This window comes from Erpetoichthys calabaricus, chromosome 13 (genome assembly GCF_900747795.2).
Source record: "Erpetoichthys calabaricus chromosome 13, fErpCal1.3, whole genome shotgun sequence".
Lineage (NCBI taxonomy): Eukaryota > Metazoa > Chordata > Cladistia > Polypteriformes > Polypteridae > Erpetoichthys > Erpetoichthys calabaricus.
The window spans coordinates 9,446,232-9,469,603 of record NC_041406.2 but is presented as its reverse complement, the minus strand read 5'-3'; the positions used below and the strand labels follow the sequence as shown (position 1 = coordinate 9,469,603).

Below are 23,372 nucleotides of genomic sequence, written 5' to 3'. Positions count from 1 at the left end.
CTAGGTGGAGAGGATCATTCCAAATTCTTCTATCCACACCACACGCCGTGAAAGTTGAAGGACTGCCTGCCTGGATTCACGCCTCACATTGCAAGAGATGGCACCCTTGATTGCTGTGCTACTATGCTTTTCTTTTCCCTTGTCTACTGCCCTGGTCACCTTGACTTTCCCGTTAGGAATTACCACATCAGTGCAGTTTGATTTCTGCTCTATTATCAACTGTGGGACTGGTCGACAAGCCCAGTGGACCGGATCTGACAAATACGTGTGTATGAGGGGAAGTGACTGCGACAACTGGCAATGGGTTTTTGCTAACACTGGAACTGAGGACTGGGGTTATCAACCTTTTGTGGCCCAAAAATACGGTTTGAAAAATCGGTTTTCTATTATAAAAGGACATGCCTCTCATGAATGTGCTGACAACCATTGTAACCCCTTGATCATTACTTTGAAGAACCCCTCTTTACATGACTCAGGTATTTATGTATTAGGGGCATATGTATCTGGAACAGACCCTTTAGGGAGATTTCTAATTAAGATTGACAATCCTGTTACTAACACCCCTCATTCTCTGGCACACACACCCATCTCCCCAACTTTTGGTTCAGATTTTTCTCCTGTTAAGATTATGAATATTTCCACCCTTTCATCCACTTTTTCAGTAGAAACTGGTTATGGGGATCAGAATAGATGGTTGCAGTGGGTTCTCTATTCAGCTAAGCAAGTTAATCGTTCTCATTGTTATGCGTGCGCTGCAGCCCGTCCCCATTTAGCTACAGTCCCTTTCCCATTATCTAACATTTCTGACCCCGTGGGGTTGCCCTGCCTTCTGTACTTATTCACTACTTCCAAGAAACCCCTCTCTGGTTCAAAGTGTTCTAATCTATCTATTCTTTTTCCCCCCACCCGTCACATGGATACCCCTATGTTTCAAACTCACGAAGGAAATTATACATGTTTCAAATCTTATGGAACGACATGGGTAGGAGAATTACCATTTTCTTTCTGTTCTCAAACTTTTCAGGTTGTACATATATTCCAAATAATACCGCGCCAGATGGATCAATAACTCGTGCATTGGCAGGCCTCACTGCTCTCTCTAAAGAACTTTCCACTAATTCTGGCATTACAAATCCTTGGGATCAGTGGTTTACATCCTCCTTCGGATCCTGGGGACAATGGATAAGATCTGTTTTCATTTCTTTGGTTGTGGCAATTTGCCTCCTCCTCCTGGTTGGTTGTTGTATTATCCCTTTGTTTCGCTATATAATATCTAAGTACTTTACCGCCTCTATGGAAGGGGCATATATGCTACATGAGGAGCGAATGTCTCGTATAGCTTTTTCCACTTTCTCTTCCCCCTTCCCCTTCATCAACCATTTCAAGATAGAATTGTATTGCCCACATCATTTTGTTCAAAAAGGGAGGAGTGTGAAAACATAAAAAGATGTAATTGAACAAAATGTATGTGTGTACAGAAAATAGGACAGAATGATGAAACTTGTTTGTGTTTTGCGTACGTGACAAAAAGCATGTATACTTTCTGGAAGTTTTCTTTTGATGATGTGTGTGACAAGAAAATATACCTTTAGGGTAATGACTTTACAAAATTGGAAAAGTACAATGAGTCAGGACGCTATTTTTTGCTTACGTGGTCAACGATCAGGAGATTAGAAAGGTATAAAAGAACAAGGACATCTGCGCTCGAGGCAGATGAAGCGCGGTGTCCTAGGACTGTGTTTCTCTGTCATTTTACCCTTGCCTGGTATGTATTAATAAAAGGTTTTGACTAATTTTAATTTTCTTCTCTGTCTTCAGTCACAAAAAGTGTCCACAGTGCCAACAGGGGGAGCTGTCAAAGGACCTGGGGACTCTTCCTTTCCCTACAGCCTGGAGGTATGCGGTAGTAAGCCTCAAAGTACTTCCAGGCTGAAGAAAAAGCCAGTTCTTCATTAGATCCAGAAGTGCTAGCCAGTCACATGGTCGGAAAGACAGAAGCACTTCTGGGTCAAGGACTTTATAAGGGACTGCTGAAGACCCAGCAAGCGAGCCGGAGTTGGGAGGTGTAGGACAGAGCTTGCTGGGTGGTGTGGAGGAGAGAATTATTATTATCTCTTATATATATTTCTCTTCTGGTTCATCCTGCTTCCACTTCAAAACCGGTCCCGCCCACACGCAGTCGACACGGCATTTCTCGATTTCTATTCATCCTCTTCCATGTCATGCACTATGCTGGCCTGCTGAGTGTCATACATCCAACAAGTACTCGAGGTGCTGCCACAACGGTAAAGTAGCTTTACCACCTTTGCAGGAGACACCTGTGTCTTTACAACAGCTTCTTATACAGCAAATATCAGAAGCTAAAAATTATCGTGAACACATTCGAGAATACAACTCTTCTCTAGTGTTTGCTTCCATGGGTGCACAGATAGCTCAACCTCCGGCCACAGACCATACTGTTTTAAAATACACGGGCAAATTTATCACCAAATCTCTCCACTATACGCTAACACTTCTACCTCTCCAGGATATGAACAGTTCTATGTTTTTGACATAGCGCAAGCTACTGAAGTACGCTTACAAAATAAAGCAAACTCTGCATTAGAGGTGGGCGGTATGACCAAAATTCTATATCATGGTATTTTTCTAAATTATCCCGGTTTCACGGTATTAGACGGTATTTTTTTCCCCATGCATGAGTGGATGTTAACCACATTTTCCACTGCAATTACTGCAGAAGACTGGCTAAGAATAACCTATTCGACTGTTATGAGAATTGTACATCGTACAAAAAGACATTTTAATGTGCACACAAGTATTAATCCAGGTTTGCATGGCCCCATAAAGTGATAGTTTTCAAGGGGGTGGCACTAAAGAGAAGGAATCACATTGCATGACAGATGCAATCAAAATATAGAACCTTTAATTGAACAAATTTTGCAAAAGCTTAAACTATGATTTTGACAACATATTTTCAACCATCCAAAGAGGCATTTAGACTTAGTAAAATATCCAGAGGTGTTTGTCAAAAGTTGGATTGCACTGAACACGTCTTAGAAAAGGAATAAATAGTAAATATTTTTTGTAAACCAACTACACTTTCTGTTAATGTTAACAATCTCTGTCCACTGACACGTTAAAGTGACTTTTTAAACAATTTTACCATCATTAAACTGCATAATATTTAAACTAATAAATAACAACAATAAAATATATAATAGTATAACTGATAGCTGCACCATTACTTCAAGGCTTCAAGCCCAGGTGCATTACACAGTATTCACCAAATTAAAATAAAATAAAACAAGTGCAACTTGGTGATGACATCTTGCCAACTGTACCATCATTTAGGCAAACTGCATTAATATGGACCTTGCTTCAAGCTAAGCTATATACATAAATAATAAAAACTGCAACTTGCATTTATAATGCTGTTTGTGGTATAGCCCTATGGAAGCGCATTAGGGCCACTGTGAAGAAAAAAAAATATGGACACGGAAGAAAAAACAAACTATATGTCGAGAATAAATTCGACATGTTGACTATGTCAAGATTAAAGTCGACATTTCCACTTTATTCTCATAGTTTATTTTATAATTAAAGTAGAATGTTGTAAACTAAACTTCATCCTAAAATCAATATTTAATTTACTACATTTTCTCAAACCCCGTCACAAGTTAATGCAGCACATCAAATACTTTGTGTTAAGTGTTCCCCGACCCAGTCGTTAATCACTACGCTTCTTAAACTGACTTCCTCCGCACTAACAGCAGGCGCCTGCAGCAATCACCGCACAGATAAACGTCTTTGTGAAATTAAAACTAGTTATTAACTTAGCCGACGGAGTGTTCAGAACTTTAAAAATATCTTTGTTATACATGTTTAATTATGCCATCCATTCAGAGTTGCGGCCATCTCTGAACGAGTCGCCAGCACATCGCAGGATCAATACAAGCAAAACATACACTAGCAAGTACAAAAACAAGTACAACTTGGCTTGCAGTGTTATCCAGTAGTATAGAAACAGTATTTACACATCTGACCTTTTAAAACCAAAGTATCTCCAGGAAACGGACGTGATTCCTTTTTTTTTGGCAAAACTTCTTCTGTGTCATTATGTTTAACTTTATCGTCAGCTTCAGTTTCGGAATGCTCTCTGTTCATTTTCACCGCATGGCATTCCTATGCTACCGCCCACTATTTGGTGGTGTAGCAGTGAAAAAGAGCCCTAGTGCAACAAATCTGTGTTTAGCGGTGTAGCAGTGAAAAAGGTCCCCACTTGAACAGTTTCCCGCTGCGCCATGTTCCGAATGTCGTTTAGGCAATTTAAACCGGTGTTGCGGTATAAGAAAAATCCATATCATAAAAAAAATAAAAAACGTTTTTTTGGTATGAACCGGTATACCGCCCAGCACTACTCTGCATGCAGCGAAAATGTACTTCTCCAGCAAGATTCTATGCTCAGAACCATCAACCCCTTCGCTAAATCATACAAACACATGCATGAAATCACTCAGTCCAATCCAACAGCATCTGTACGAATGATTTTCAAGGAAAACCCTAGGCAGGATTTACGACGATACAATGCCCCGACATGTCACACCGATGTTGCAGCGATTTTCGACGGAGAAGATGGCGAAACGCCTGCCGAAAGGGACATTTGCATCTATCCCATACGCAGATTTCCACACTCAATATGAATTGCAATCCTATGGTTTATTCCCTTACGGAGACATTGGCTAGCACAAAGATTTACAACATGTTCCCGATAAAAGAACCGCCAAGCGAATAAGGCTTACTCAATGCCAATTTTACGCGTACAGATTAGCAATGAGGAATACATTTAGTATTTTGCACTCCAGCGGCAAACTATTCCAACAGTACGTCATAGATGCCTTTGTTAAAAACAGAGGGCGTGCGTCTCAAATATCTCAGATTACATCAACAAGATCTGCTCATGGAACTATCAGACGCACTGCAAGCAAACGCTGAAAATAACAACGTACGTGTAGGCAAAATGATCATATTACCGTTCACATTTCCAGGAAGTCCAAGATACATGCAACAAAACTATCAGGATGCCATGGCCATAGTACGTAAATTTGGAAAGCCTGATTTATTTATCACTTTCACATGTAATAATGCTTGGCCGGAAATTCTACATGCACACTGCGTCTTTCAAGAAGTATTTATTTGGTCTTGATTTTTGAATTCCTTTCTCACCATTTTCTGTTCCTATTCTTACACTGCCGTATGCTATGGCGGGCGTTGGCTAGTTATTATGATTATTGAGAGTATTGCGTTCTTTTAATTGCCTGTTTATTGTGGCTGGGGTGCTTTGGAGGCACTGTCTTCAAGAAGAAACTTCTTAGTGCTTTTACCCTGTGTCCTATGTGTCTGTCTGTTGGGTTTAAGGGATAAAAGCAACCCCTGGCGTTTACAATGGACTGCCAAGCTAATCTCACAAGGACACGGCAGCATTTAGAACACTCGTAAACAATGGTGGCCACAAATAAAATAAGACCAGATAAGGATTAAAACCGGAGAAGACATAGACTGTAAATAGGAAGTAGCCTGTCTGTGGACACTTTTTATGCTCACAAGATTAGCTTCAATATAAGATGATTAATAAAAAGGTATGCATGGGAAAGATGAAAGAATGACAAGGAATAACTTGTCGGACCATGCAGACACTAGCTGCAGCAGCAACAGCTGTCTTCATAATTATGATTAAGATGTCAACTTGTGTCTCCAAAGAGGATACAGGATCTTCCCAATAGGATTAGCATGGATCTGACCAAGATGAAATCCCACTGCTTGAATGCATCATCTGAGACAATCTGTCAATTCAGATTAAGAGCAAAATGTGAACCACTACCAATAAAAAGGCAATTCACCACAATACTCCGCAACATATTCAATGCTGAAAACTCCTGGCACTAATATAGAAAACTGACACAAAAGAAAAAAGGGAAGAATGAGACAGTCAGAACTTCATCAGCCATCAAAGAAACTGAGCTACAGTGTGTATAGAAAAGAATTATCCCTTCAAAATATTCACATTTTGTTGCTTTGCAGTCTGAAAAGAAGACACAAGCAAAAACAGTTACCAGACTTAACCACATGCTTTATTGCAGAAGCAGGCATTTGACTGCTAGTTAATTTGATTATATTTGCATTAAACCAAAACACAACTGGAATCAACAGGCGTAAAGTATTTCTTAAATCACATAATATGGTTAATATCATGATATTGTCAACTTGTAAACAGTCACTTTTTCCTGTAAGCACTGACATTCAAGTAAGTGGTCATGAAGAAGTAGGCATTTGTGGCTTTGTTTAAAACAAAAACTATGAGACAGCAATATGTGGAGAGAAAAGCGCAAGAAAAAATACAGACCTCTGTGGAACTAAAGTCCAAAAAACACCCAGACTACAAGAGTGAGAACCGACGAAGACCATTAGGTTGGAATAACAACTGCAGTGACAGAGCAGAAGGGCTGAATAAAGAGAAGGCAGCTAGATTTCGCTAATTCTCCAAATATTAACACATTAGATGTGACAGCTACAGTTGGCACAATAGCTAGACACTTTCTGATCAGGATCTTAAATTAGCCACAACAGAAGTGAAAATAAAACAGTCAGGTGTCAAATTAGGCAAACTGGTAGGCACTGAATCATCATCACTCAGGTAAGAGGAGTCAGAGCAGAAGGAAACGGTAGCTAAATGTAAAGGATCTGAAGTCTAATAGGCTGAGATTCTGACGAAGGACGGCAGAGACAGTGGATGCAATGGAAGAACAAGCTACTAGATTCAATACGTCTCAACAGAGAGAGTGATATTATATGTGTATACCTTTGTTGATTAAGAAATATTGAACGGCTGACACATGTGACTGACTTGGCAGGGAAATGCCGACTTCTGTTACATTATATTGCCTTTACAGTATAGAAAAAAGATACCTTTGGTAAGAAAACTGTAGAGAAATATACATTATAATTATGAGAAAGGCATACTGATACATAATAAGAGTAAAACCGTGTTTCAGTACCATTTGGGAAATTATATTGATGTGTTTTTCCTAATGCTAAAGAAATACCAACTTTAAACTGTATTCCTAATATCTGCATAAGAATCTGACAGATCATGTCCCAATATTTACAAGGTCATGTTTGAAATAAATTACTGGATGTTGCATTATGTTGACACCTCTAATCAGCAAAAGTAAAATTTACAAACTCCTGCCATGCCAGTACATACTGTACTACACACTGAGGTGGTAGACTTTGATATATAGTACCTGACCTTTGTCTACCCTTTTTAAATGAACTGTGTGTCACAGTATAGTAATAATATATATATATATACACATACAGTGGGTATAGAAAAGTATCCCCACTTTTGAAATATTTCCATTTTTTTGCTTTACAGCCTTAAATGAAAACACACACAAACCAATATTTCTTCCCAGATTTACTTACTCAATGCAATCTATAACATCCAAGTGAAAGATATCACAGCTACAGTTCAGAAAAATGATAAAAATCAAAAACAAGACCTACTGAGATGAATAAAGGATCACCCCCCAATGTCAATATTTTGTTGAACCCCCTTTTGCTTTAATGATAGCCTTGAGTCTGTTGGGATACTTCTCTGTCAGCTTTGCACATGTAGATTGAGTAATATTTGCCCCCCACTCTTCTTTACAGAACTGTTCAAGTTTGGTGAGATTGGCTGGTGAGTGTTGGTGGACTGCTATCTATCAAATCTTTCCACAGATTTTGACTGTGATTTAGGTCTGGGCTCTCACTGGGCCTCACCAGGATATTCACTTTCTTCTCCTTCAGCCACCATGTGGTCAGTTTTGCTGTGTGCTTCGGGTTGTTGTCGTGTTGAAAATTGAACATTCCGCCCATCTTCAACTTTCTGGCAGAGGGTAGCAGGTTTTCCTCAAGAATTTGATGGGATTTTGCCCCATCCATTTTTTCCCTCTCCCCTAATGAGAGCCCCAGGCCCCCCACAACAGGATGCTGCCACATCCATGCTTTACCGTAGGTATGGTGTGTTGTGGATGGTGAGCTGCATTGGTGTACCGTTTGGTATTGAAGCCAAATAGTTTGACTTTGGTCTCATCTGACCATAAGACCTTTTTCCACTTGGCATCAGAATCTTCAAGGTGCTTTCTGGCAAAACTCAAATAAGCCTTAATATGCCCTTTCTTGAGAAGTGGCTTTTTCCTTGCGACTCTCCCGAACAAGCCACAATTGTGGAGCACTTGTGAAATTGTTGTCACATGCACACAATGACCACTCTTTGCCATAAAATCCTGTAACTCCTTCAAAGAGGTCATTGGCCTCTTGGTAGCCTCTCTTAACAGTATCCTCCTTGCTCTTCCATCCAGCTTGGAGGGACAGCCGGATCTAGGGAGGGTCCTAGTAGTACCAAACACTTGCCACTTCTTTATTATGGACTTTACTGTGCTCCTTGGGATTGAAAACGAATTATTACAAGAACAGGTGGCACAGTGGTAGCACTGCTGCCTTGCAGTAAGGAGACCTGGGTTTGCTTCCCGGGTCCTCCCTGCGTGGAGTTTGCATGTTCTCTCAGTGTCTGTGTGGGTTTCCTCTGGGTGCTCCAGTTTCTTCCCACAGTCCAAAGACATGCAGGTTAGGTGCATTGGCAATTCTAAATTGTCCCTTGTGTGTGTGTGTGTGTGTGTGCCCTGTGGTGGGTTTGTTCGTGCCTTGTGCCCTGTGCCAGCTGGAATTGGCTCCAGCAGACCCCTGTGACCCTGTGTTAGGATATAGCTGGTTGGAGAATGACTGACTGGCTGACTATTACAAGAACAAGAAAATACGAACACATCACTCCAGTTCTTAAATCCTTACACTGGCTCCCAGTTAAGTTTAGGGCAGATTTCAAAATCCTCCTTTTAACATATAAAGCATTAAAGTCCGGCTTACTTATCTGAACTTATCGTGACTTACAAACCTGAGCACACATTAAGATCTTGAGATGCTGGTCTGCTTATGATTCCAAGGATTAATAAATAACAGTGGGAGGTCGAGCTTTTAGTTCCAGGGCCCCTAAACTGTGGAGTGGTCTGCCTGCTACTATAAGAGATGCCCCTTCGGTCTCAGCTTTTAAATCTCGGCTGAAGACTCAGTGCTTCAGTTTAGCTCACCCTGACTAGAGCTGCTGATTCACTGTGCAGACTGAATCTCTGTTGTTAGTCATTAGCACTAAAACATAAGTAACATGACAGTTAGAATTTGTTACTAACCCTCACCTATTCTGTTTCTCTTCTCGGTACACAAATATGGCACTTGGTGCCACGGCCCACCTGCCAAGTTGTTTTGCCTGCCTAAGGTAAAGTCATCTCTGATGGAGGATCGCAGGAATCATGGGGTAGAGGGGTCCTTTCATCGGATTGGCTGGCCCAGCACTGTTTCAGGTGTGCAATGGCCAAATGGGGGAGGCAGCTTGATGGCCGAGGTCTCCAGGACTCTAAACAAATCCAAATCATATTATGGGATATCATTTACTGTTAAATTCTGCTCCATACTTGTAAAAGTTTTATTTTTATACTGTATTGAGGATTTGTTCTGTGTATTGTATTGTATTGACCCCCTTCTTTTTGACACGCACTGCACGCCCAACATACCTGGAAAGGGGTCTCTCTTTGAACTGCCTTTCCCAAGGTTTCTTCCATTTTTTTCCCTACAAGGGTTTTTTTGGGAGTTTTTCCTTGTGTTCTTAGAGAGTCAAAGCTGGGGGGCTGTCAAGAGGCAGGGCCTGTTAAAGCCCATTGTGGCACTTCTTGTGTGATTCTGGGCTATAAAAAAATTAATTGTATTGTATAAAGCCTTTGAGATTTTTTTTCTCTCCATCTCCTGCCTTATGTCTGGCCATAACTCTGTCCCTGAGATCTTTTCAAAGTGCCTTGCCACCATAGTCAGTTGTTTGCTGTCAGTTGCACTACCAAGCAAGGGAATGAATGCTCCAGGAACAGCTTCACTAATCACACTGATTACAATTGATCACAGGTGGAAGGAAGCCAGTAACCATGGTCTGCAATGGAAATGGTGGGCACTTACACCTGATGGAGTTTAGGAGGGGGGTGATTCTTTATTCATCTCAGGATTTCTTGCTTTTGATTTTTTTAAATTCTTCTGAACTGTAGCTGTGATATCTTTCACTTGCATGTTATAGATTGCATTGAGTAAGTAAAGCTGGAAAAAATATTGGTTTGTGTGTTTTCATTTAAGGCTGTAAAGCAAAAAAAAAAAATGGGAATATTTCGAAGAGAGGGATTCTTTTCTATACCCACTGTATATACCGTATATTCTCACGTATAAGTCGGATCTTGAAACCTGAAAAATCGATCATAAAATTAGACCCCGACTTATACGCCCGTTCAAAAGTATGACACTTAATTTTTTTTTTTTTTTTTTTTTTACATCTTCTTGCCTCCTCCAATCTCACACCAGTTTCTCAGACACATCGAATTTTGTTGCAGCAGCGCAGTTATCAATTTCTTTCACCACTTCAATGACTTTTAATTTAAAACCAGCTTCATATTTTCTTCTGATCAAACGCTCCATCGTAGATAAGGGATGCTCTTATGATAAAGGTGTATGAGGATGTGAGATACAAAAAACACAAAACATTGCAAACGTCACTTCTGAATAGTTTGGGTATTACCGTATGGTCACGTAGGCACAATACATACAAAACAAAAGGCTGTGTGCCCCGTGGTTACTCTCTGAGGTGGGCGTTTGCATATCAAAATCTCTTGGACCAATAGCGTGAGTTTTGCGCATTCAACTTATACAACCGACATTATAAAATACTGGAAATTATACAATAAAATCAAACCCCAACTTATCCGTGGAAGAATTTATCCACGAGTATATATGGTATATTGTTTTGCTAATAGAGGGAGTGGATACTTTATTGTCTATGTTATCCAAAGAAAGTATCTAATATATTAATAATAATTGTTTCATGTATAAGTATAGTGTGATGCATCTTATTGACCAGAACTCATGAAGTAGTTTTGCATATCAACCATAGTTTTGTGAATTTATGATTTCATTTTTGCAATGAACCTGTGATAAATTCATCAGCCAATTAAATATAACGTATGTATGTGTTGAATATTTTCATTCATATTCATAATTAGAATTAAAGGAGGTAGGCATTTTTCATAGGGAATGAAATTTTTAAAATGTAAGCAATGCATGTTCACAGATGGGATGCTTTGCGCTGTAGTGTATATACACCATTATGAGTTCACTTTCAGAATTTTCATCCAAAAAGAACACTTACTTGCTGCTTGAGGGCTTCTAGTGATTCGAATTCCAGTCTTGCCAATTTTGTCTGTATTTCCTTCGGAACATCTGGGATGATGAAGCATAAAATAAATTTAAGTGCCAACAAGGAGTGCTGCAAAACAAAGAAGAAAAACCCCTATTAAATTACAATTGAAATTTACTTTAAATGTGGACAGTTAACAATGAAAAAGTAAAAACTGAGCTGTGGAGAACATATTATTTCACTGAAAATAAATGAAACTCCAACCACCTATTAATTTTCTAAGAGACTTTTTTAGATTAGTGCCACAGGAAAAGAAATCAGGCAGCACTGAGCACAAATCAAGAAGTGCCAGTCCATCCAAAGGCAATGCCTTGGACGCATCCACTATTTGCCAGTTTAGTATTATTAGTTGTCCGGATTGCATGCCTTTCAAATGTGGAAGAACACCAAAGCCCAGAAAGACATGCATGCAAACACATGGATTGACTGCAAATTCTGTAGAAACACGATGTTCTGTGCCACTGTGCCATGGTGAAGTACAATATTAAAAGTAATTTAAAACAGTGAACAAGACTTTGTTAAGTGACAGAAGAAACAAAGTAAAGTCATGAACATTAATAGTGGAAAGGACTTCTTCCAGCTATAATATCGAGACATTCCTAAGCATGGCACAACCATTTAACCAGTGCTAAAAACAGAAATAATCATTATTAGGATTAGTAGTCCTTTCTTATGATGCTAAGGAAAGTAAAAATAGGATTACTAGTTCCTTCTGATGATGGTATAAAAAGTACATTTAACTTGCACCCATCGATGTCCTGAAAATGGTTCTCACAACTGGAGAACTACGATTAAACGCATTGGCATTGACAGTAAATGAGCAAACTCCAACACAGAGTGTGGGAATCAATGCTGCACTAAATCCGATGTCATATATCATTTTAGGCAAAGCAGAATTTACTAAACAAAGATCAAAATTGACATATCTCAATGATAAATTAATGGTTAATAATAAGTGAAAGTTGTCATGATAAAATGACTAATGTATTTCTTCTTATGATGTATGGAAAATTGTGCTAGATGTTTTCTGATCCATTCTAATGCAAAAAAAAACAAAACAAATGAGACCTAATTGAAGAGTTGTAAAAGTTAAACAAAAATCAAATTGTACTTGGAATCTTGGAATAGATGTTAAAAAGTTTCATACTTAAAAATGTTGGCGTGAACCCAACTGTAAATCTTCAATGGAAGCTACGCTGCCTGCGCTTGGGAAAGCAGATCATAACCTGGTGCTGCTTCAGCCTCACTATAAACCAAAAGTGAGGGTCCTACCTGCAACCACACGATCATTCAGGAAGTGGACCCCGGAGGCTGAGAATACTCTGAGAGAATTTTTTGGAACTACAGACTGGGATATCCTGCAGGGATCTCATAATGAGAACACTGAGGAAGTTGTTGACTGCACTACTGACTACATCAACTTCTGTATGGACATTGTAGTTCCAGTAAGAACTGTACGCTGCTACGCTAACAACAAGCCATGGATTACAAGTGACATCAAGGGCCTTTTGAACCAGAAGAAAAGGGCTTTTAAAGACGGTGATCAGCATGAGCTCAAGCGCGTGCAGAAGGAACTCCGAGTCCAGCTCAGGGTGGCGAAGGAGCAGTACAGGAGAAAGCTGGAGCAGAAGTTGCAGAATAACAGCATGAAGGAAGTGTGGGATGGGATGAAGATCATCACTGGCTGCAGCTCGAAGCGGGGTACCACCATCGAGAGAGACATGAAGAGAGCAAACCAAATGAACAACTTCTTTAACAGGTTTGACCACCCTAACCCACTCTCACTCTCACCTCGGAGTATTGCACCCTCCACACATCCTTCTGCTGATACCAGCATAGGAAAGACATCCCCACCCATAATTACAACAGCGCAAGTGAGCAGAGAGCTGAGGAGACTTTGTGCCAGCAAAGCAGCGGGTCCAGATGGAGTATCGCCACGACTGCTGAAGGTCTGTGCATCGGAGCTGGGGGGCCCTCTACAGCGCATCTTCCACCTGAGCCTGGAACAGGGGAGAGTCCCGAGGCTTTGGAAAACATCTTGTATCACCCCAGTCCCAAAGGTATCACGTCCGAGTGAGCTGAATGACTTTCGGCCTGTTGCTCTGACATCACATGTGATGAAGACCATGGAGAGGCTGCTGCTTCACCACCTTAGGCCACAGGTTCAACACGCCCTTGACCCTCTGCAGTTTGCATATCAGGAGAAGGTGGGAGCAGAGGATGCCATCATCTATATGCTACACCGATCCCTCTCTCACTTGGACAGAGGTAGTGGTGCTGTAAGAATTATGTTTCTAGACTTCTCTAGCGCCTTCAACACAATCCAACCTCTGCTCCTTAGGGACAAGCTGACAGAGATGGGATTAGATTCATACCTAGAGGCATGGATCGTGGACTATCTTAAAGACAGACCTCAGTATGTGCGTCTTGGGAACTGCACATCTGACATTGTGGTCAGCAACACAGGAGCGCCACAGGGGACTGTACTTTCTCCGGTCCTGTTCAGCCTATATACATCGGACTTTCAATATAACTCGGAGACCTGCCATGTGCAAAAGTTCGCTGATGACACTGCTATCGTGGGCTGCATCAGGAATGGGCTGAAGGAGGAGTATAGGGACCTAATCAATGACTTTGTTAAATGGTGCGACTTAAACCACCTACAACTGAACACCAGCAAAACCAAAGAGCTGGTGGTGGATTTTAGGAGGCCCAGAACCCTCATAGACCCTGTGATCATCAAAGGTGACTGTGTGCAGATGGTGTAGACCTATAAATATCTGGGAGTGCAGCTGGATGATAAATTAGACTGGACTGCCAATACTGATGCGCTGTGCAAGAAAGGACAGAGCCGGTTATACTACCTTAGAAGGCTGGCGTCCTTCAACATCTGCAATAAGATGCTGCAGATGTTCTATCAGACAGTTGTGGCGAGCGCCCTCTTCTACGCGGTGGTGTGCTGGGGAGGCAGCATTAAGAGGAAAGACGCCTCACGTCTGGACAAACTGGTGAGGAAGGCAAGCTCTATTGTTGGCATGGAGCTGGACAGTTTAACATCTGTGGCAGAGCGAAGGGCGCTCAGCAGGCTCCTATCAATTATGGAGAATCCACTGTATCCACTTAATAGTATCATCTCCAGACAGAAGAGCAGCTTCAGCGACAGACTGCTGTCACTGTCCTGCTCCACTGACAGACTGAGGAGATCGTTCCTCCCCCAAACTATGCGACTCTTTAATTCCATCCGGGGGGGGGTAAACGTTAACATTCAACATTATACATAGTTATTGTCTGTTTTTCACCTGCATTATTATCATTCTTTAATTTAATATTATTTATTGTATCAGTATGCTGCTGCTGAAGAATGTGAATTTCCCATTGGGATTAATAAAGTATCTATCTATCTATCTATCTATCTATCTATCTATCTATCTATCTATCTATCTATCTATCTATCTATCTATCTATCTACACTACTCACTGCAAAGTAAGTGACAATTGACTGTGTTAACAATTAACATGGGATGTACTGCTTTAAAGTCGAATACAAGCAGCTTTAAGAAAAAAAGCAAGAACAGCATAATGTCTTAACATGTAAATATTAATTATTTAGAAAAAAAATAAAAGTCCTCTCAGGACTCCCCAAAAGTGACATCAATCGCCTGCAACGAGTGCAGAATGGAGCTGACAGAATCTTAACTAGGAAAAGAAAATCTGAGCACATCACCCCAGTCTTAGCGTCACTACACTGCTTACCTGTGTCATTTACAATTGACTTTAAAATACTGCTGATGGTTTACAAAGCCTTGAATAATCTTCTCCATCCTATATCTCAGAATGCCTGTCACCTTTCACTCCAAATCGTAACCTTAGATCTTCAAATGAGGGTGTGCTTAGAATTCCAAGAGGTAAACTTACAAGAAGTGGTGAGGCGGCCTTCTGCTGTTATGCACCTCAAATCTGGAATAGCTGACCGATAGAAATTTGCACATGGAACAATACAATGTTTGAATACAGACGCATTGCAAGCAAACTTTGAAAATAACAACGTACGTGTAGGCAAAATGATCATATTACCATCCACATTTCCAGGAAGTCCAAGATACATGCAACAAAACTATCAGGATGCCATGGCCATAGTACGTAAATTCGGAAAGCCTGATTTATTTATCACTTTCACATGTAATCCTACTTGGCCGGAAAATCTACATGCACACTGCGTCTTTCAAGAAGTATTTATTTCTACTTGATTTCTGAATTCCTTTCTCACCGTTTTCCGTTCCTATTCTTACACCGCCGTATGCTACGGCGGGCGTCGGCTAGTTCCTATTAATGCAGCACTCATTCAAGATAATGTGAGGTTTTTAAACTCTCTTGGGACCTCTGTCAATGGAACAACATGCCGAAGAGCATCCCGAAATGCGATCACCACGTCTGTTTAAGACTGTTTATCTGTTGCCAGGGCAACAGCAGGCTCACAGCTCTACTGTGAGGCAATCGCACTTCGGGATGCACTTCAGCGTGATGTTCCCATTGGGTGGGGGGGATCCCAAAAGAATTCAGAAACCTCACAATATAAACTGGCATTCAGGCACTAGGGCACCCCACCTTTACCCACTCTGCAGACTCAGTATACAGCCAGGCCGGAGGAGTGCTGGAGGAGCCTGAGGAGGAAAATCTGAGGTAGCGGTGGAGCAGCAGCACGTGGGGCAGAGGCAGAAGATACCCGTTGTTCAAGTTGGCAGATAAAGTGGCTGCATTCAAAGCCAAACTTGATTTATGGGGCCGACAAGTGAACATTGGGATTTTTGATGTTTCAAATGTTAGCAGATTGTTAAAGATACCAAGCCAGGGCCTTCTTTCTCCCAGCTGGTGTATGATCACCTATCTCAGCTTTCAATTGAGTTTGAGCATTATTCCCAACCACAAAAGACCCCCAAAATGGGAAGGAATGGATCTGTGACCCATTTGTGAATAAGCCAGGTGAATCAACTTTGTCTGTGCTTGAAGAGGATCAACTGCTTGAGGTTGCAAATGATGATGGCCTTAAAAGTATGTTTGAGACAACTTCAAATCTCCATACGTTTTGGATTAAAGTCAAGGCGGAATATCCTGAGGTTGCTACAAAAGCACAGAAAAGTCTGCTTCCATTTCCAACATCCTATTTTTGTAAGGCAGTGTTTTCTGCAGTGACAGCAACCAAAACGAGATTACGGAGTAGACTGAACATAAGCAACACACTTCGTGTGTCACTGTCTTCCATCGTCCCAAATGGGATCGTCTGGTTGCAGGAACACAAGCTCAGGATTTCTATTACGATATTATAACTTAATAATAATAGATATGTAATGTAAATTGCGTATAAAACTGCCCTACGAACCTGCCCTGAATCCTCAAAACCCCCCAACCCCTCCACCCGGTCCCTGGAAAAATTTGCTTCTAGTAAAGTGGTCCTTGCTGTTAAAAAGGTTGGGGACCACTGTTGTAAAGGACTTTGAGCTCCATCATTTGTATGAAAACGTACTTTAGAAATAAATGTTGTTGTACAAGGGTAGAACAGATATAGCATTCATTGAGCACTTTGATTGGGTCTCCCAGCTCCTAAAGCTCCTCACTGAGGATGCATGACTGTTGGTGAGCCTCGGATGTGGGCCCTGACTTTGGGTTGGCTCACAGAGCTGGGGGGATAGTGTGGCATACGGTTGCTTCTGACCACAGGTGAGCATGTATGAGTGGAAAAACGCCACCTCTGAAGACCTGACTGACATGGTAAAAGTGACCACTGAAAAGGCCAAATGGTCCTTTTTAGGTCAACTCACCACCATCAGCATAAACAGGCTGATTCTATTCCTCCATCTCTTGCAAAGCCCCCCCCCCCCAGCCCATTTTGAGTTGTTATAATACTTTCAAGCTGAAACATAAGACACTACAGCAGTGGTTTCCAATCTCAGTCCTGCAGTGGCCCTGTGTCTGCAGGTCTTTGTTGCTGCCTACTTTTCCAATCAGTGAGTCATTTTACCTCTAATTGAGCTCGATTAATTAGCTGCTCCTTATTCATCCCCTACATTTAGAAAAAAAGCAGCTAATTAAATAATAAGACCACTTAGAGGAAAAATGACTCACTGATTGGGAAAGTGGATGGAACAAAAATGTGTAACCACTGGGGCTCTCAGGAGTGGAAATGGAAACCACTGTTCTGGAGCAGGAATCTGCAAAGTCAGTCCTGGAAGTCTGTAGTGGCTGCGGGTTTCTATTATAACTCAACTTCTTAAAGGGAAGTACTGTCAACGTTTTGTCATCATGTACTTTTAATTTGTTTTTTTTTTGTTTTTTTTTAGCTTTTTCTTTAACATCTTGTAAAGCACTTTAAGCTACATGTTTTTTGTATGAATATATGCTAAATAATACTGTTGGTGGCACCTTAAAGCACATATTGCTTAAAAATTATCTTTAGGCTTCATTATAGTTGTCTCCCTGGTTAAGATTCACCACTTTTAATGACTTATTTTCGTCTTAAAATGCTGCATTCAGTGTTTTTAATTGCTCATTATTGGCAATAAATTTTAAATGAAAAAGGAACTAGCAGCTCACCATCTAACTAGTTTGCATTTACACCTACAGTATGTGTATTAATTGTGAATTACAGTCAATCCTCACATGTTCCTAGGAAACGACGCAAAAGTCAAACAGGCAAATGTTAATACATTGGGCCTACAGGAAACAGACTGCTCAAAATATACTGACAGTTCTTCACAATAAAACACGTTTTTATAATATGTACTTTTCATAGCACAGAAATACAGGGGGTCCTCGGGTTATGACACAGTTCCATTCCTACAACAGTGATGTAACCTGAATTTTGGTGTAAGTTGAAACACACCCTAGCCTAAGTCACTTATCTATCCTAACACATTTGTAAAATCATAATCTAGAACATAAAAACACAACTAAGCCACAGAAAAAAGAAAAGGACATAAATATACTGTACTGTAGTAACAGAAAAAAATGACAAAAAAATTAGTGTAAAAAAGAATTCCTTACTTTTATTCATTCTGATCTCTTTACAATGTCTAATTTCACTTCCATTATGATGGCTTTCCTCTTCTTCGAAGCACTATCATCTGAAGACTCTGACTTTCGTTTAGGGGCCATGATAAGGGCCAAAAATTCGCTAAACAAAGCAACACAAAGGGAACACTTGTGCCGCGCGCAACAAAAATAGTTCACCAATTCCCTCGCTCATACGCCGTGTGCAACCAAACTAGTTTGCCAACTCCCTCACTCATAGGCGGCGCGCAACCAAACTAGTTTGCCAACTCCCTCACTCATACACCACGTACTTTCGCCGCGCACAACCAAACCAAACCAGTTCGCCGACTCTCCCACTCATACGCCACGTACTTCCACCGCGCGCAGCCAAAGTAGTTCGTCCACGTAGTCTGTAAGTGCAATGCCAATGGCATAAGCCGAAACACTCACATCTCAGTTTTAATGGGAGTGAGCATCGTAAACTCGAAACGTCGTATGTCGAGACGTTGTAACCCAAGGACCCCCTGTATAAAATAAGCCATAAAATGCATTACACAAAATACAATTGGTAACATGCAAAAAGCATTTATTCCTCACTTTTATTGGAGTTAAAGCAGTTATCTAGATGGAAAGCAACAACATGTTCTGCAATTTTGGCAAGAAAGGAAAGATTTTCTATAAAGTAGGGTGATAGTTGATGAAATGATTGTGACTACTGCTACTACTGTGACATCTTTTTGTAAAAGGAGTGACTAAAACAATGTTAAGACAATGACAAACTTAAACAGAGGAAAGGGAATAGTTAATAATGGCAATGAGAAAAGGAACATGGAAATATAAACAAGCTTTAATTAAGACAGTGGGGAAAATGTCAAGCTGGCATGTAAATGAATTTGATTTAAGGATCAACCCAGATACTGAAATATCATTGACCAGAGAAAAATTAAAAATTGGTTCTGATATGAGAGGCATTCAGAATGAAAGTGAAGGAAAAGATTGTAATGCTGAGATGTTAGTGAATTGCATCAGCTTTGGACTGGAATAAAGTTTGACAGCAAATTTCTGAAAAATAGCAGAATGAGGGTTACAATGAGACTGCAGATAAACCGAGTTTCAGGATTGCCCTAACCAGCACTAATGATAGAGGAAAAATTAGTAGATCTGACAGCTGATTGTACTTTGTAATATCAAATAATGTGGCCAGCACATGCCTGAGAATGTGAAATTTGGCCAGTTCTCTTAGACATGCATTCCAACGGATGCTCTACTACTTATATAAAAAGGAGCTCACCTGTATACCAAGGTGCACTATGATTAAATGAAAAAGTTTTAGCAGGAGTGAGAATATCTAAACAATACGATAAATAACTTTTAAAATATGCTGTTAATTGAGCGGTAGTAGACTGAAGGCTTATACTACCAGCGGAATCAAAAACAGATGATTAAAGATTTTTTAGATTATACTGAATAACAGAGGTATGGTAATTCAAATAGAAAGATTAAAACTAATAGCTTAATGATCACAACCTGAAAGTCAAGTAGAACAAAATTAAAAAGAGCTCATTTAAAAGGAGCACATCAAATCAAGCGTGTGTTCCTAACTATTAGCCGGAAAGTAGTTTGCTGAGTTATAACACTGCAATCTAGGACTAATTAGAAAAATCATCAGAAAATGGAAACTCAGGAGAGTCAAAGTGAATATTAAAATCAAAAATTCTCAAAACACTGAGTGAAAGACGAGTAGTTAAAATATCAAAATACGACAGTTTAGCATTAAAATGCATGGTGTAGGAGAATAATACACTGTAACAGTAGTGAGTGTTTATGAGCCTAACAGCTGAACCACAAGATATTCAAACAAGATCAAGACACTAACATTGTTTGTTTAAGTTTAAAATCAGTTCTGTGGATTACAGCAACATTACAGCAGGTCCTAATGCAAGAGATTTGGAAACATACAGAAATCCAAGAGGAGTCGGTCACCTGATTCATAATAAAGTACAGGTGGGCCATTTATATGGATACTCCTTAATAAAATGGGAATGGTTGGTGATATTAACTTCCTGTTTGTGGCACATTAGAATATGTGAGGGGGGAAACTTTTCAAGATGGGTGGTGACCATGGTGGCCATTTTGAAGTCGGCCATTTTGGATCCAACTTTTGTTTTTTCAATAGGAAGAGGGTCATGTGACACATCAAACTTATTGGGAATTTCACAAGAAAAACAATGGTGTGCTTGGTTTTAACGTAACTTTATTCTTTCATGAGTTATTTACAAGTTTTAAATCAAGATTCATATTTTCTTCTGATCGAACGCTCCATCGTAGATAAGGGATACTCTTATGATAAAGGTGTATGAGGGTGTGAGATACAAAAATCACAAATCAGTTCAAACGTCGCTTCGGAATAGTTCGGGTATCACCGTGTGGTCACATAGGCACAATACGTAGAAAAAAAATGGCCATGTGCTCTGTGATTAATCTCTCAGGTGGGTGTTAGCGTATCACAATCTCTTGGACCAATAGCGTGAGTTTTCCACATTCAACTTATATGATCGACATTATAAAATACTAGAAAGTATACGGTAAAATCAAGTCCAGACTTATCCACGAATATATACGGTATATATATATATATATATATATATATATATATATATATATATATATATATATATATATATATATATATATATATATATATATATATATATATATATATACACACACACACACACACACACACACACACATATATATATATATATATATATGGTGGTCCACATCTAATTATGCAATTTTCATTACGCTATAACTTGTTAAGTTTATTACATGGAGAATTCACAAAAAATTCTTTTTGTTGCCGATAGATGGCAGCACCTGCCCTGCATTCCAAAATGGCGGGGAGACGGTTGTCAGTCAAACAGCGGGTGCACAAGGGGGTGCAATCACTGGCTGCATTGTTTCCTTTTCCTCCCACAGATCAGAGAAACCACCCAATGAGGCCAGCTGATTCCACCCCTCTAACCTGACCATGTGACTGTCCAACAGAGCCTTGAATGGCTGTATACCCATCAGGCGATACTGCCTTTTTTGTTTTGTGTTTTATTGAGCCACCATGCGTCTGTTTATTTTGGTGGCCAATTTTGTTATTAAAAGGAGCTCACCATCTGGCACCCCTACATTTCTTTGGTGGACATGTGTGTTCCCTTGGTCGGCAATATATATACTGTATGTGTGATAATTAAAAATATATTGTAAGGTTTCTAAACTCTTTTGGGACTCCCCCCCAATGGGGCGACACGCTGAAGAGCGTCCTGAAGCACCATCGCCGCATCTCCGGAAGACAGTTTATCAGTTGCTGGGACAACTGCAGGCTTCCAACGCTGTAGCAGCTAACAGCTAAAGCAGATCCGAGTCGATCGCAGTCATGCTATAAGCGCTTGCCATCGATGGGTGATGCAAGGAACATTGTAAATGCAAGGGACAGTATAACTTGGCCACTAACCTGGCCATGACCCTGCCTAATTGCTGTGTCTGTGTATAGGAGAGTGGCAGATCCTGCTACAATAAATAACCGTGCTTTTCCTATTTCAAGCGGAAAAAAGCTGGTTTTGCTAAAGTACTGAGACTCAGCCTCGTGTTTTGGGGTGCAAGACAGGGACTCACATGTCACAATATATATATATTGTAAGATGGAACGCTGTATAGCGCCCGACCTGACACAGATTGGACACGGGAGGCATGTTAAAAATGAATAAGACTTATTTTTCTTCAGCTGGAGGGCACGTCTTCCCTGTGAACCCCCCAGCTACAACACGGTCAAAAAAAGTTAGTGCCACAACTGTCAAAAAAAATAACACAGAAGTAGAAAAAAAAAAACCTCAGACACATCCTTTCAGTCAAACACCATTTGAAACGATTTTTCTAGAAAGCTACAGATATCACTCCAGAAATTAAGATTGCCAAAAGTATAAGAGCCAAGAATATAAGAAATTTAACTAATGCCTAACTAAAATAATTATGTATTTTTTTTATTTGCAATTAAGTGTTTCAGTTAAACACAATTTGAAAATACTTTTCTGGAAATAATTCTCCAAAAATTAAAGCTGCTAAAAATACGGGAGACAAAACATAAGAAAGTTAACCTACAGGTAAAATATTGATGTATTTTTTGGTTTACTTACAGGTAAGTATGGAACATATTGGCTAAGGGCTATTCCAAGTAAAAATAAATACTCTAAAGCAGGGGTGTCCAACTCCAATCTTGGAGGGCGGCAGTGGCTGCTGGTTTTCCTTCCTGTTTCTTTCTTCATCAAGGACCAATTTCTGCTGTTAATTGACTTTGATTCCCTTCATTTTAATTCCAGTGTTTTTAAAGACTTAGTCATCTGATTTGATTTTATTTTTTTTCTTAAATGGCAGCCAAACAAAAATGAGATGTGAAGTGAGCCAACAGGTGACCAGCTAACCCTAACCAGTTCTTAATTACATGCTTCTTGTTGTTCATCAAACCCGTTATTTACCTCCATGACCTGCAAGAGCTCTCCTTCTGCCACAGCAGACATTTCCAAAACGGTTTATTTTCTTTTTTCTAAGAGAACCATCAAAATGTTTCATGGACCTGAGCAGATCAACATTACTGAGACCTTCATCTTTCTTTAGTTTCAGATATTGTACGATGGACATGGGTTAGCTGGTCATGTGTTGGCTCACTTTGTGCCTTACTATTGTTTGACTGCTAATTATGGAAAAAAGAAACAATTAAGGGGCCTAAATCGTAAATAGCAAGTCAGTTACAAAAAGGGAAAAGAAGTTAATTAGCAGCAGAATCTGGTCACTAATTATGAAAACGGCCTACAGCCACTGCGGCCCTCCAGGATTGGAGTTGGGACGTCTCCAACTCCCGTCCTGGAGAGCTACTGTGGCTGCAGGTTTTCATTTTAACTCTTTTCTTAATTAGTGA

The 23,372-nt window shown here is 40.1% G+C and overlaps 1 protein-coding gene across 1 annotated transcript in view; it reads right to left on the bottom strand.

Annotated features, from left to right (window-relative positions):
- ano10a (anoctamin 10a) overlaps nt 1-23,372 on the bottom strand; it is a 306,493-nt gene that overhangs the window by 90,178 nt on the left and 192,943 nt on the right. The window contains 1 exon segment of the mRNA XM_028817941.2: nt 11,333-11,449. Coding sequence (XP_028673774.1) covers nt 11,333-11,449 — 117 coding nt within the window.